A 15,782-nucleotide genomic window follows, 5' to 3' on the forward strand; every position below is an offset into this window, starting at 1 on the left:
AGTTACTTTTTAACAAAAACGGTGAAAGTAAGAATGAACGTTTGAAACGGAAATGCGTGCAGTGTCGGAGAGACGCCACTAGTTGGCTGTAAAGCGACAGTTTGGTAGCAACAGAAATACCAACGAAGAAGTCGGACTCCAGCAAACAGCAACAAACTGGAGATTAAGGTGTAGGGGAAATGGATAAAAAGAAGAAACCTTTAGACGTGACTGCTTCATCGGTGAGTTGAATGTACAGGCAGCTCTTCAAATATTTGTTTGACAGAAACTGTAGACGTTTAAGCTTAATTATACGGATAAACATAGCTAACTTACTCTCAGGGTTGCTAGCAGCACATACAACGAGCATGGACTGTATTTAGAAGAAATACATAACGTTTGTTAGTTTTTTTTTTCTTTGGAGAATAAACAGCTAAACCTTAAATTTCGGTTTTATTTCGTGCAGCTAGTGGACCTTAAAGCTGAGCTGTACAGGAAACAGGAGCAGTTCAAACGGCAGAAACTTGGACAAGAAACTTCTGGAGCAGGATTCAAAGCAAAATCAAAAGATAAGGTACAGCACGAGTGATTTCTGAACGTTTTTTTTATAATGGCGTGCAATGACTGACTCACGTTTCTAATTTTCCTCTCCACATGTTCCTCTGCAGAAGCCCAACATCTGGAATAAACAAAATGCGGGTGTTTCAGCAAGAGCTGCTAAAGATGCAGAGCAGCTGGAAGAGGAGCGGAGCACCATCGATACAGCAAGGTGAGTTCAGTACTGCTGAAGTTTTTCTGTATAACAGGTGGACCAAAACCTCTCACAGCTTTTTTTCTACTCTCTCGACAGGCGTAAGTTGGAGGAGAAGGCGAGACTCTACGAACAGATGACTAAAGGAGACTTTCCTGGTTGGTGAACTGTTTGTGCCTTATGTCTGCTACAACAGCATCAAAGTGGGCATACTTTGTATTTACCTTGTTGTGTAACTCATCAGATGAAGAGACGGAAGGGCTGTTCCTTGTTGACTTCACCCAGAAGATTATTGACAAAAAGAGAGAAACACTTGCCCAGAAGGAGAAAGAGGACGAGGAGCAACTCAGCTCATCACCCGTCCCTCCTCCTGAGAACCCGGATGAAGAATGGTAACTTCACATTGATTGCATTCATCAATATTCAACTTGTGCTGGCATCATATAACATATCAATATTAGGCTTATATGTTTTCCAGTATTTGCTAATACATTATGTTGCCAAAAATATTCACTTGTCTGTCTTGAGTGGCATTCCTTTCTTAATCCATAGGGTTTAAGATAATACTGGCCCACGCTTAGCTTCATATCTTTCAGCTTTCCACAGGTTTAGGAGTGAGTTTATGGGAATTTTTGACTATTCTTTTAGAAGCACATTTGTAAGGTCAGACAATAATGTTTGATGAGAAGGCCTGGCTCATAGTTGGCACTCTAATTCAGCAGTGGTCAGGATTCTGTGCAGGCCAGTCAAATTCTTCCACTCCAAACTTGCTCATCCAAGTCTTTATCAACCTTGCTTTGTGCACTGGTGCTCAGTCATGTTGGAACAGGAAGGGCCGATCCCCAAACTATTTCCACAATATTAAAAGAATGAAATTGTCAAAAATGTCTCAGTATGCAGAGTTCCTTTCACTGGAACCAAGAAGCTGAAACCACTGCTGTAGAATCCAGTGGCAGCTGCTCGGCCATAGAAACTCATTCCATTATGCTGGCTACCCACTATTCTTGAGCTAATCTGAAGGCCACGTGAATTTTGTAGGTCTGTAGCGATTGACTCTGCAGAAAGTTGGCGACCTCTGCACAATGTACACCTCAGCATCCGCTGACACTGCTCTGTGAATTTACATGGTCTACCCCTTCATGGCTGAGCTGCTGCTGTTCACAGTTAGTTCCATTTTGTTATAATACCAGTAACAGCTGAGTGTTGAATATTTAGTAGCGAGTAAATTTCACAATTGAACCTGTTGCACAGGTGGTAAGGAGCTCCTAAGAGCGACCCATTCTTTCACAAATGTTTGTAGAAGCACCTGGGGCTTGCCACCTTTTGTTTTTAGAACAGAAGAAGCCTCTTGTATAAGAGCTGAGACATCTTCACAAACTTAGTTCAGTTTTCTAGACTACCATGAACTGAATGATTGAGAAGCCAGAAAGTTTTTATCAGCCACTATATGCAAATAACAATTTTTGCTCTGCGAATATAGAAGGAGTGATCAGACTCTATCACTGCTTTTTGACATTACAGATAAACAAAAGGCCTTGTGGTGTTATTTGTCACAATATTTAAAAAAACAAAAACAACTATTTTTTTTCTCTGCAGGGTGGACTTTGTGGATGCTTTGGGACGATCTCGGCGGTGCATGAAAAAAGACCTGCCAGACTTTAAGAAAATGGACCAAGACCTTCAAGGGAAAGGGTAATTATTTATGTATTGTGATTTTTTTTTTTTCTTCAAGGATGGTAATGAAATATTTGAAACTCTTAACTCTTTTGGATATGCCTGGTCCCTGTAGAAAAGCTTCATCAGACAAGACATTACTCTCAGAAGACATGCGACGAGAGCTGCAGAGGCAGGAGTGGGAGAGGGAGGAAGAGGAGGCAATGAAAAGGCCTGTTGGACCGATTCACTATGAGGATATCAGACAACAGGGTTAGTGTCACAGCAAAGAGCTTTGAGCCCTTACATCGTCTTTCACTCAGTCAGCCACAAGGCGATTTGTTTGTGGTTACAGATTAGTATTGAGCCTGTGTCATCTTTCCTCATAGTTGGCTACAGAGTTAATGGTGATCTTGAGAGTTTGAAGTTAGATCTTTGTGGGTTTTGCTTAATCGCCACTGAATTCTTTGCCAAATAATATATACCAAAAGAATTTATGGACTGAAAATAAGGTCTTTTTTTATGCTACGCTACACTTTGAAACAGAGGAAGTTTGGTTTGCAGGTTTGAAACTGTTGTCTTACTGTTGTTGTTCTTATCTCAGAGGCTCGGGACCTTGGTGTGGGGTACTACGCATTCTCTCAGGATCAGGAGCAGCGGCAAAAACAGAGAGAAACTCTGGACATGCTTAGAGATCAGGTGAGCTATTAAACACATGTAAAATGCTGGCCCAGGACAGCATTATGGTTTCTGATAGAGGGATGGACATATAGATATTCTATTCATCCCAGGGGAATGACTGTGTTATAGCAGCAGCATAAAGAATAATAAAAAAAAAACATTGATAAAAGCACCACAGGCCCATATTGAAGGCCTTGTTATGTGAGGAAGTGCAAAATTGTACATACAAGAGAAAGAGATAATTTGATAACAATGGAGAGAATTAATAAAGGAATTATTTAACTGTTTACAACACTGAACATTTATAATGTAATAAAAATATTTAGATTGTGATTGTCATTTAAATTAGATCCATCAGGAATTATTTATTACTTTATAATCTAATAAGTGTTTTATTCCACCTGTTCTGTCCTGCAGACTACAGATCAGCGCACAAAGAGAGAACGACTGAAGGAGAGGAAGCAGGCCATCCTACAGGCTCGACTAGCCAAGGTAAGGCAGAGGAAGATGAAGAAGGCCAAGCTGGATGGTACAGAGGAAGAGGAGAAAGAAGAGGAGAATGAAGGTTCGGATCTGCACGGCTGTTTGTGTAGAAAATTTGTTTGCAGGCTTCAGTTCAATGATCGCACGAATGCTAGTAAGAACAGTTATGAATTCTTGGTTTCAGGAGAGGAAGAGGAATTTGAAACAACAGGGACCTCCCCTCAACCAGAGGAGTGCCCAGAGGTCAGCATACTCAAGAAGGTGGAAGTGGAGATCCAGGAGAGGAGAGACACCAAACCAGGAGTTCCTCATGTCAGAGAGTGGGACAGAGGCAAAGGTAAGTCTCATTTAAAAAAAAAAAACACTTTCATGTTATGAATATAATAAATGTGCTGTATGTTTCAGCTAGATAACACGTTAAATAGGATGTTTTCTTTTCTGTCGATGATGAAGTTAATTCATTATTTAGATACAGCGGTTTCTGTGTCATGCATGCTGGGTCACTGGCATGATTTAACTGGGACCCTTGATTCAAACAGAGACATTGATATTATTAGTAACACTTGTTTGTCCTTCTGTAACAAATCAAAATGTGTTGTGAAAAACCCAAAGTTCAAGTCCCCAACTGATAGTTATAGTATAATATACAGTACTCCAATAAAAAGACTATTTGGTTTTCCATTTGATGAGCTCACACTGCTTTAGGCTGTAGTAATGTTGAGATGTGTATTTTTTTTTTTTAATTTGTGGAAATTATTGCAAATACAGAGCAGAGCAACTATGTTTGCAGATGAAAACTTCAGAGAGTCTCATTTATAAAACTGCTAAAAGAAGTACAAATGCACAAAAGCTGAAGATATTTGTGTGCCAAAAGTCAGCGTTCCTGTTATAGATAATAGACCACGCGGAAATGTGTGGTCAGCCTCATACTCTGCCCTCTGCACACCCACATTCAGCCAACAATGGTGACGCCAAACTCCTCATGACATTTGATGCATAGAGAAGAGCCAGGCCCCACAGTGCTCATTGCTTGTATTTCCTTTTCCTTGATCTGCATTATGAACAGGACTCATAATGACTGTGTGAGAGCTTTTATTGACTTAATGCAGTCTATGAGCAGGTGGTGAAGGCAAGTCAGGTCAGGTGACAGTAAATGTCAGAGGTGACTGACTGCTGTCACAGTTGCACTTTTATGCAATTTGTTAGTGCTCATTTGCTCTTTGAACCAGGGCTGATAATCACCTTTAATATCAGGGAAAGGCAAGTCTACAACTATCTATAACTCCAACTGAGCTGTGCTCCAAAGTCAGCCTCTTCTGACTATAAAAATGACTACCACCAGCTGTTCATCCTGAAGTGTCCAGCTTCTATTATTAGCACAGCACAAGTGGATGGAAGTAGTTATTTATTTGCATCCTTCTTCAGCCAGTTTTCTGGAAATTCCATTCATATTTGCTTGGCTGTTTGGATCAAAGCCTAGCTAGTTCTTCTAATAAATTCAGCACCATCCAATAATAGATTGACAGATTGGCTTTATGTCACTTTTAGGTGGAGTTTTAAGGATCAAGGCACCTCTGTTTTCTGGAATGTAACCTCCCTAACATTAGCTTTTGTCTTTGTTTCCTTTCAGAGTTCATGTTTACTGAGTGGAAAAGTCGGCGTCGGGAGGAGCGGGATACTGAATTTGCACCTCCGTCTGCATACTTTGCAGATGACAAGAGGCCGAAACCAGGAAAGTATAAAAATGAGGAGAATAAATCCAACATGTCCTTCAAGTGGGCAAGAGCTCCAGGAGGAATCTCTGAGAGCAAAGCAGAACCACAACCTCGGTCTAAAACTGCATCTTCACCTCCTGAACCTCAACCAAACCCTCCCCCGTCTGCACAGCCACCGCCCTCAGACAGCTCGTCGCTGTCGGCTCCCCCCTTTCATCCCCAGTATCCCCCTCACCCGCTATTTTATCCTCCATTTCCTCCTCCACCTACTCCTCAGTTTGCAAGCCCACCTCACCTCCTTCCTCCATTTCCACCACCGTTCCCACATCAATATCCACCCCAGTATCCACCTCAGGTGCAGAGCCAGGCGCAACCTGCAGGTGACAGCCAAACCCAGCAACTCCACCAGGGCCCTCCTCAAAGTCTGGATGACATGTTGTCCTTCTACAGGAACTCCACCTGATGTCTAAATACTGCTTGATGTGTAGTTGGGTCATATTGTGAGTTTAAACACTGCTCTTTTTTTCTCGCTCTTTGTTTATAGAGTAAATCACAAAAACAATAAAACACAATATGTCAGCTTTTTGGAGTTTAGATATTTAATAAATATCAAGAGTGCATCATTTGTGTTTGTGTGTATTTTGGTCACAGAAGGGATTAATGATTAATTTCTGCTCAAGCACTGCACATGAATATCAAAACTTTAATCCAGCTACGAAGAATGACTGAGGGGATGTCATGCAATGCCTTGTTACTTCAGGGTCAGAGGTCAGGCAGAGACCAGTGACCTGAAGCCAGCTGAGATCTTCTGCCTTGACCTGACATACTGAAGTTACACCGTTTTCTGGAGAGAAATGATCAAAAATGAATTGTCATCGTGCAGGTGACTGCTGTTCAAAACCCCACAAGGCTAGCCGCTCTGATCGAAACTGTGGGAAGAGCGGTGAGTGCACTGAACGAAATATGGGAAAGATCTTCGAGGAGCTCACGGCTCTTAAAAGAGAGACCAGTGAGAGACTGGAGACCAGTGATGGACATTAGGACGAGTGTAAAATGGATGCAGTTCGTTCGACCTAAACCAGTTACCTCCATCTCTAATGCGGCTATGCCTCCACCCCTGACGGCGCCAGCTGCTTGAAGGTTGACGCCGAGGAGAACAACAACATTCTTCCAGGAGAGACGATAATGAGAACGAACTGACTCTCTGCCCTATTCATCAAGGCCACCTGCGTAGGACTGTTGATCTTTGCCTAACAGGCGAAAGGACACACACCCCGACACGCACACATGCACACTGATACTGATATGCACTCACCACACTCCCTTCCCCGGATGCTTACCTCGCTCGATGGAGACAGCGGCTCAGCTGGAGGCGCGAGGAACTGCAGCGTTCGCGACCGCTGTGTACATCGGCGTAATCCCCGCCCCTATGGTGCTTGTCTGTGTTTCATGGCGTATAGTGTGATGATCTGTGCTTCTTTATGTGCTATGGAGTTTCCTGTTTTCTCCTCATGATGACTCCCTTGTTGGAAGTCATGATGGGCAGAAACCCCCTTTTTTTTCTCCTGAACTTTGCCCCTATATGTTACATATCTCACTGTCTACCCCTTTTTTGCTCCCTAGCCGGACCTGTCTCCCCAATGTAAGTTTGTATATTATGTATTGTCTGTATGGTCGACTAGGTCTGTCATTTCAGCTCCTGGCAACTGCAACTGACAAATAAAGCTTATCCTATCCTATAAAGTTAAAACCATTTGTGGGTTTTTGCTTAGATGAAGATCAACCGTTCTTTTATGAGTAACCAAAACAAAAATCCTGCTAAATCCTTCCAAGGGGTTCATAAATTTTTCTTGCAAGAGTATATCACAAAATGATTCATATTTGTGTTTAATGTCAGTCGGCTCACGGAGCTGTTTGGAATCTGGGAGTGTGTAATTTAGTTGCAGTATATAAATATCCACCAGATGGTACCACATACACTTTTATGTGAAGTTCAAGTGACGGTTCATTGATTTCTTCACTATTCCTTTAAGAGTTGCAGTAGCCTTTGTTAGTTGTTTATTTACTGAGTATTTATTAAGGAAATTCTTATGCTTTGTCTCAAAACTGGCTTCGGCATAGCATCTTCTGATGCCTCGATTTATTCCTTTGCCAATCCAAACTGGGAAACCTTTTTTTCTCCAATCTTCTCTTGGAAAAACATGCTTGAATAAAGGTGCAGTTATGGTGAGCCTGTGTGAATATTAGCCTCAGTTTCCTGTTCTTATTTGACAGGAGTGGTCTTCTTCTGCTGTGACCCATCTCTAATATTTGATATGTGCAATCATACCTTGGCTATGAAAACTGTTTATTTAAGTTACTATTTTGTTGCTATGAGCTTGAAGTAGTCTGACCATTGTCCTCTGAGCTCTGGCATCAACATGACATGTTCACGCTGAGAACTACCACTCACTGGATATTTTCTTTTTTTCACACCGTTCTCTGTAAACCCTTGAGATGGTTCTGTGGGAAAATCCCAGAAGAGGAGCAATTTCTGAAATACTCAGACCAGCCTGTCTGGCACTAACAACTTAAAATCACTTTTTTTTCCTTCATTCTGATACTCGGGTTGAACTTTAGCAGGTCTTCTTGATCATGTGTACATGTCTAAATCCAGGCCATCGTTCATCTTTGGAGAGAATTTAGCAGAGCCCAATATAACAACTGCTCAGCTAAATAACCTCACATCACTGTTATGGGAGTGACTCAAAACTAGCTTTAATCATGCTGATTGACTCTGAATGCGGGCTGAATGCAGGCTGTTACATAAAAGCATCTAAAATTACCCTATAACGGAGATTCAGGCATGCAGCATTACGTTACAAAGGACAGCACTTCTGCCGTGGGATAATGTTGGTTTACATGTGCTGAAACATAACACAGACGGTTATCAGTTTTCTCATTCTGACCTCTGACCCTGTGCAGCTCCACAGAAAAATCACAACACACCTCACCAGGGAGCTATTCAAGGGATTAATAAAAAGCCTGATTTACCACTTGACCCTCATCACCCTATTAGCCTTCCAGTTAGATATTTGGCCTGGGTTCTCCCTCCCTTGTTTCCTCTCTAACGAGAATGTTAGTTTGGCGCATTGTGTGTTTTGTTGATCTCTCCAACACATATTGGGTTTATCTTCCTGTTGAGGTAGATTTTTGACCCAATTGTAACCTTAAACATGATGTTTTTTTTCCTCTTTTTGTTACTCTAGTCTCACATTGAGTCCATGCACTCTCAGACAGCTGAAGCACTGTGTCACTGGTAGGTAGATGTATTTGTGTGTGTATCTCTGTCAAGCATGTGTTTGTATGCACTGTTGAAGCTAAACTGGTGCCAGGTAAATTTTCTGCCTGTGGGGTGACAATATGTTTCTATAGTAACAGGACCTCACAGACTAAAAGTCATATAGTGAGTTAAAGAGCAAAATAATAATTTATTTCCTCCCACATGGTTCCTTTTAATGGTATCGCTCAGCTGGTTCATTTTTTTGGTCCAGACTGAAATAACTCAGCAGGTTTTGGAGTGATTATCACAGACTGTTTTTCCCAGGATATTAAAAATGCTCTGGGTTTTTCTTTACAGCCACCATAAACGTGATATTTGTGGCTTTTAGTGAAATCCCTCAACAACTGGCCGAGTTTAAATTTGTCCAGTACTTTGGTTTATGACCAGATTTATGCAAACTAATGACACTTAATCAGCCTCGGCTTCCACTGTGTGCTCAGCAAATGTTAGCATGATAAAACACTAAGAGTAATATGTAGATCATAATCAATCTAAATTGCTGAACACCAGCATCATGTTTCAGGTGCACGGTCATTGTAAGCAAATTAGTGTGCTGATAAAAGGATTAAGCTGGAAGTATCACTCACTCTATATAAACATAATTAAGGTAATAACAATAGTGACATGTATAATCTTTGGACAGTCTGTTTATTGCCAAAAAAGTTGCCTGTGAAATGAAAAAACAAACAATCAAACTAGAAAACAGTGATTTTCATTTTGTTTTTGTTTGTATGTCATCTAAAGCTTACACTGACTGGCCACTGGTACACTTTTCAACTGCTTGTTGACACAGTTACTCACATGCTAAAAACTAGACACAGTCAAGTCAAGCTGCTGAACTTCGAACTGAGCCTCAGAATGGGGAAGAAATTAGACTTAAGTGACTTTGAATGATGACTTTAATTGACTGTGATTGCTGGTTCCAGACATGTCAGAAACTCCTGGTCCTCTCCGGATTTCCCCACACAATGGTTTCCAGGCTTTAAAGAGGCTGATTGGAAAAAAGAGAAAATGTCCAGTGAGCACCAGATCCCTGCGTGAAAACTTCTTGCTAATGCCAGAGGTCAGAGAATGGCCAGACTACATCGAGCTGAAATGAAGGCAACAGCAACTAAAATAACCACTCGACACAACCGAGGTATGCAGGAGAGCACAAGACATCAAACTTTGAAGCAGATGGGCTGAAGCAGAAGAAGAGCACACCAAGTGCCACTCCTGTCAGCTCAGAACAAGAACCTGAGGCTACAATTCACACAAGCTCACTAAAATTGGACAACAGAAGAGTGGCAAAGCATTGCCTGACCAGATTAGTCTCGATTGGGCCAGAATTTGGCTTAAAGAAAATGATAATGATCCGTCTGTATCAGAGTTCAGGAGTGAAATGGTATGGGGAATGCTTTACCGATACGGTTTTGGGCCCCAATACAGCTAAATATTGCGTAAACATCACAGCCACCCCATTACTGTTGCCAATCACGTCCTTCCTTTTATTATCATAGTGATCTTCTGGTGGCTGCTTCCAGCAGGATAGCACACCATGTCACAGAGCTCAGATCATCTCAAACTGATTTCCTGAACATGTCAGTAAGTTCCCTGAACTCAAATGGCTTCCACAGTCTCCAGATCTCAATCCAGTGGAGCACCTTTGAGTTCTAGTGTAACGGGAAAATTGCATCATGGATGTGCGGCTGTCGTATCTGCAGAAACCGTGTGACGCCATCATGTCAATGTGGACCAAAAATCTCTGAGGAATGTTTCTAACACCTTGTTAAATCTCTAAGACATGTCTAAAAGCCCAGCACGACCAAGATGCACCTAGTGGTAAATTAAATGTGTCAATGTCATCAAATTTCAAAATCAAAGTCAATATTTCTCAGTTTCAGTCACTGCTGTCCAAAGTGAGTGGCTCCGAACACTGACCACGACTAATCTGACCATACAGCCTTAACTGAGTGGGGCCAAGAAGTAAGTCAGTGCCTTTTGTGTGCAGTTTTACCAAAGACTGAACAAGATTTGACTTGCTGACTTATCACTTTAATGAATCTAATCACTTATTAGGGACATGAAGGTGTGTCCTGCTGACAGATCTGCCTTTCTCTCAAGGATCAGCCACACTGGGAAATCATTTCTGTATTTCTGTGTGGCATTTTAATTCTGCTCTGGGTGAGCAAAAATGGCAATCAGCCATTTTCTTAATGGACAATAAATGATCTGCACATCAAGGATACTTACAATGCACTCTGTTTTTTTTCCCCTAATAATTTTTTGGGGGTAAATCAAAAGCATTAAGTTTCGCCAACAGCCACACATGTGTTGATGCAACTATGAAGCCACTCAGTGCTGAAGGTTGCAAACTGGGGGTGATGTGCACCACTTTCTCAGCGATGCCCTCTAGACTTGAACTGATGATCTAATCTCTGCAGGGCCCTGATCCAGAGAGGTGGGAAGAGAAGGTCTGTCCCCCTGTTAATGCACTTACACTGACATAAAAAGCAAACCAGGCCAGTGAGCTGCAGCGTTTATCCCTTCTACCTGCAACATCAAACTACTGGCACTGGGAGATCAAATAAATCCTCTCCTCGTGCTCCAGAGAGGTTCAGATAAACTAGAGCAGTGCAGAGGTTTCACACTGACTCTTTGTATTAAAGTTTGTATAGTTTGGAGCTGATCCTGATTATTATATTGATATATTGAGGCAAACATTTTCTGTGTCCTCAAGTCTGTAATTAATCGAAATTGATCAAATTAGATTTTTTTGGCTTTGTAGTGGAGATACTAAAATCAAAAGTGCAGCTACAGCCACTTGTTCACTGGGAAGAAGGGAAACAGCTGGCCTGCCTCTGTCTGAAGGCAAACTCTTTGTATAATTATTATTTACTTACTTCTTGGCCATGAGCTATATACTTCCTGAAATCTCACGGTTTAGCTTACACTACAACGTCACACAGGTCTTTCCAAAAATCTGTTCACACTGTACCGGCATTACTTTAGTTAGGCCCAGGCGAGCTGTGAGCTCAGACGACACACCGGTCTTTGGGATGTTTTTAATCCTCTGGGCAGTTTTATGATGCAGAGTATCAACAGCACAACAGGGGACTAAACTCTCAAAATGGAAAAGCAATCAAACTCATAAATTGTCAGTGCAGGACACACAACTGCAAGTTCACTGAGCTGGATGGAGGTTTGGTAATAAAACGAAACCTTCATCAAGAAGTTTTTTTCATCAAGAGGTTTGTTTTTAAGGTTTAATGTAACGGTAAGAAAGGAAATAGCAGGGTTTCCTTGAACGGTAATAAGGGATTACGTTTATTGATTAATGACATGCACATTTGAACCAACAGAGACATTTAGAGACAGTGACAGATTACTGAAATTGTTATATGCAAAAAATTGCGAAAGAATGTGTCAAGTATTGGAGATTTTCTTTTACATAAACTGAAGTTTCTAAACATTTGACTAAAAAATCAGATTAAAGTTTTAAAGATATGCAGAGAGCAGGTTAAGATGGTAAGCACACATTGGTGTGTGTGTGTGTGTGTGTGTGTGTGTGTGTGTGTGTCTGCATGTGCTCACTGAGCAAAGTTACTTAAAGTTGGATCTTCACTGGAGTCATAAAACAATAGGGGGGCCTTTTTGTGAAGTCCAGCAATCCTGAAAGAGAGGCTGGTGGAAAATCTAAAATTCATTAGAGCTTATTATGTTTAATTTCTGACACGTAAGCATTTTTATGCCTCTAAAATTAATTTCACCTTCTGTAAAGAAGGACAGCAGCTTGGTTTCATTTCCTTTCAACAATCCATGATTCCTGCTTTGGGATCCGCGGCGTTCTTCTGTGTGCTTATCTCAGCTGTGGAGCGCTGCAGGAGCTTCAACTTATTTGATTCCAGAGTCCTCCTAGAAATGCCACATGATAGAAATTAATTGAAAAGTTGCAGGGGAACAGAAACAGAGAGATAGAAAGAAGAAAACACAAATCAGAACAGGCTTCATGCCTTTGTTTTACCACTGTTGCTACTTCTTCTCGCTACAGCTATTACAAAAGAAATGGGTGAAACTCATGCTGCCCCACGGCTTGATAAAAATGAATAGCAATGGCACCCAAACAAAATGTGTCATTAGAACATCCTTTAAAAAAAATCTTCAATGAGCATCATCTAAAGATAATTAATTAAAAAAGAGAGCTCCATTAAAAAATAAATACAACAACAACAAAGAAAAAAAAATTAAATTTGTGCACGGAGCAGACAATTAAATCACATTATTAGCTCGACATCCCACACTGCTCAACGGGAGCACTGCTTTGCTGCTGTAGGCTTCCTTAATGGTTCATCAGTGAACAGTCTTACACTTATGTGTATTGCCACCTCCACACCATGAGAGGATGTGCTTCAGATGGAGGCCCGGGTCGCTCTGTCAGCATCACCCCACGGTGAGCTGTAATGAGTTGGTGAGCATAATGATAGCTAATGCTGCCACGGCTACTGAGCCCCTCTTGCCACAAGGCCGTAATGTGCTCCTGCTGCGCTGTGTCAAACAGCCACATGTAAAACAGACTGGTGCCAGTGAGCTTGATGGCAGGCCTGCTGCAATGTCTCCCCAGCAGCAGATGGATCAGAGAAAGAGGGGACAAAAGGGCCGTGGAGTCTGTAATGACAGTGTTTGGCTGCGGATCACATCACGACTTGGGGCAGCTGAATTTATGTTGTTAAATAACACCTCCTGCCTCCTCTGATCACATGTTGTTAACACGGGGGTGATATCAATGAGAATTTTTCAGTTCCACTGCCAATGCAACCACTCGGTCCTGATACTGCTGCTTTGTGAGACGTATGGTTAAGAGACTCATGGTTGCATCAGCTGACTAAAGTGCAGTCAGTATTAGTATCCAAAAAAATGCCATAAGTACTTCTAACAAGTCAACAAACTGCATTCACTGTCCTACTTGATTAAGCAAACACTTATTGCTACCCAAAAGTAATAATGAAAAAATTAATTGTACATATAAATGTCCCTGGTTGCTATTACATTGTGTATAACATAATTAGACAATTAATTCTGATCCATCAGTGTACCGGCAGCATTTGAGTGCTGTATGAGGGACCACAAAGCAAAACGACTGGGAGAAACGGATTTAATCTTTTCATTAATATGCTTATGTTTGTTTGCTTTTAAGGTTTGAAATAAATGAATCAAGTCCAACACAAGAACCCAGGACTTTGAGTATAGTGTATATGAGTAATATAAAGGTACAGAAACCACACTGCTGGGTGACATGTTTAAGATGAACAGGGATGCGTTTTTCAGTTCATCACTGTGGTGAATATTAACAGACATACCAAATCAGTCTGCATTAATCTTTAGTCAATAATAGTCCTCCTTGAGTAAGTTTTGGTAAAGCTCACTGAAAACTGCTAAATAGTGGGCTTTTTTCTAAATTAATAATATTTGTGACAATTTGAGCACATCACTCTGTGAGAAGCTCAGAGCCACAGACTCTGTAGGCAAGTGAGAAAATGCAGAAAAAGTGTATTTTATGCAGTTATACATGATTAAGCAGTATAATGCTATACTTATTTTTAAGTGATGTGATCTGATTTCCTTTTTTTGTATGTTTGTCACACTTGAATGTATCCTATCATTAAACAAGTTTAAATATCAGACTGTATATAATAACTGTATACACAGTAGTAAGTGTACCTGATTTGAATCTATGGTAAAACTGATAGCTGATGTGTTTCTGTACATTTATGTCTTCACTTGTATTGTTGCATTGCTCCTGATTCTCTGGGATTTTGAGCACTTTTCACTTTTCCTCTATTAAAAGAAAAGGTTTGTGCTGAATTCATTACTGAAGTTGTTTCCTTATAGAAGCAAACTAATGTGTCTGAGATGCTGAGGAGTGTAAAATGCATCAAGTGTATACAGTACTTCTGGGCTGAGCTGAGCTGTGAGCTTGGAGGTAGTTTGTCTCCTGGGCAGTGTATGTGTCGCCTGTCAACTCTCCCACCCACCCACCCACACACACACACACACACACACACACACACACACACACACACACACACACACACACACACCACCCACTCTTCACGATGGTGGATAAAGATATTAGCTGGGCACTGTTGACATTGCATGCACACCCGTAATGGCCTCATAAATTCTGCTGATGTGAAAGGGGAGAAAAAAAGGAGTGAATAGGAAGGAAAGGGACTGGGGACTCATTGCAAGTCTACTCATTCTCCTGCTGCTCTAAACCACCCAGCAAGCTTTCTACCTGCAGTTAACAGATGCAGCAAATAGTCCTGCAAGTAGCATTTGACATTTGTGTTTACGATACACTTCAGAGCTCTGCTGCTTCATGTTGTGGTCATATGGTTTCTTTTTGGAATGTAACTCCTTTTTAAAGTGCTGCTAAAGTTCTTATATTACCATGTTTGATATTGTTTTAACAATCTATTATTCACTTTTACCCTAAAATGGCAAAAATAGTATGTATATTATATTTATGGATTTATTTTAGATAGATTTTGGGTATTTGATTGTATGAAAGTGGAAATTAAATTTGTGTGTAATATAGTTGAATAATGGTGCTGCCAGTTTTTGTCTTTATGTCTGTTCAGCTGATAATGTGCTGTGTTTGGACTCTGGTAAACTATTATTTGGTCATTACCTGTAAATGAAAGATGGATATTGTCACGATAACATCACCTACTTTTCTGCCATCCTAGGTTTTAAAACCAGATGTTAAGAGTGAGGGACAACCGGTTGGTATAAAATAGACAATAAAATATGCAATAAATAAAACTAGAAAGGCTAAACAAACAAAAAAAAAACGGACTAAAATTATCTTGACTAACTAATATTAACTCTGGTGTGTGTTTTTAAATGTGATTTAAAGTGGAGGACCAACTCATTCTATAATTTGGGGGTCACAGACCTTTGTTTGGTGTATATGTGCAGAAGGTCTGCCAGGTAAGTGGGAGCCAAGCTCTAAAATAAAAACTGCTTTATTTACTTCACGTAGGACCTAATTTTTTTTTAAATTAAAAGAAAAAAAAGATTAAAAAAGACTTGAAAGTAATGATTACATTTCATGGAACATGTTTGTTGAGATCTGACCTTTTCGTTGTTACTTTCTGATTATTTGTAACTTTTACTTTTGCACCAGACGAGTCAGCACCTGCTGGTTATTTGGAGA

General features: G+C 40.7%; 1 protein-coding gene across 1 annotated transcript; it reads left to right on the forward strand.

Annotated features, from left to right (window-relative positions):
• Positions 1-131: 131 nt before the first annotated feature.
• On the forward strand, positions 132-5,816 carry LOC146632163 (coiled-coil domain-containing protein 174-like). The gene is made up of 11 exons (XM_085354126.1): positions 132-221; positions 446-553; positions 648-748; positions 830-888; positions 975-1,122; positions 2,327-2,422; positions 2,520-2,656; positions 2,988-3,082; positions 3,482-3,629; positions 3,732-3,884; positions 5,178-5,816. The coding sequence occupies exons 1-11, from the start codon at positions 180-182 to the stop codon at positions 5,723-5,725; spliced, it is 1,635 nt and encodes a 544-aa protein (XP_085210252.1). The 5' UTR covers positions 132-179; the 3' UTR covers positions 5,726-5,816.
• Positions 5,817-15,782: the final 9,966 nt, after the last annotated feature.

Source organism: Diplotaxodon limnothrissa, linkage group LG5 (assembly GCF_057381915.1).
Source record: "Diplotaxodon limnothrissa isolate DT_005_m linkage group LG5, D_limnothrissa_male_GT1.1, whole genome shotgun sequence".
Classification (NCBI taxonomy): Eukaryota; Metazoa; Chordata; class Actinopteri; order Cichliformes; family Cichlidae; genus Diplotaxodon; species Diplotaxodon limnothrissa.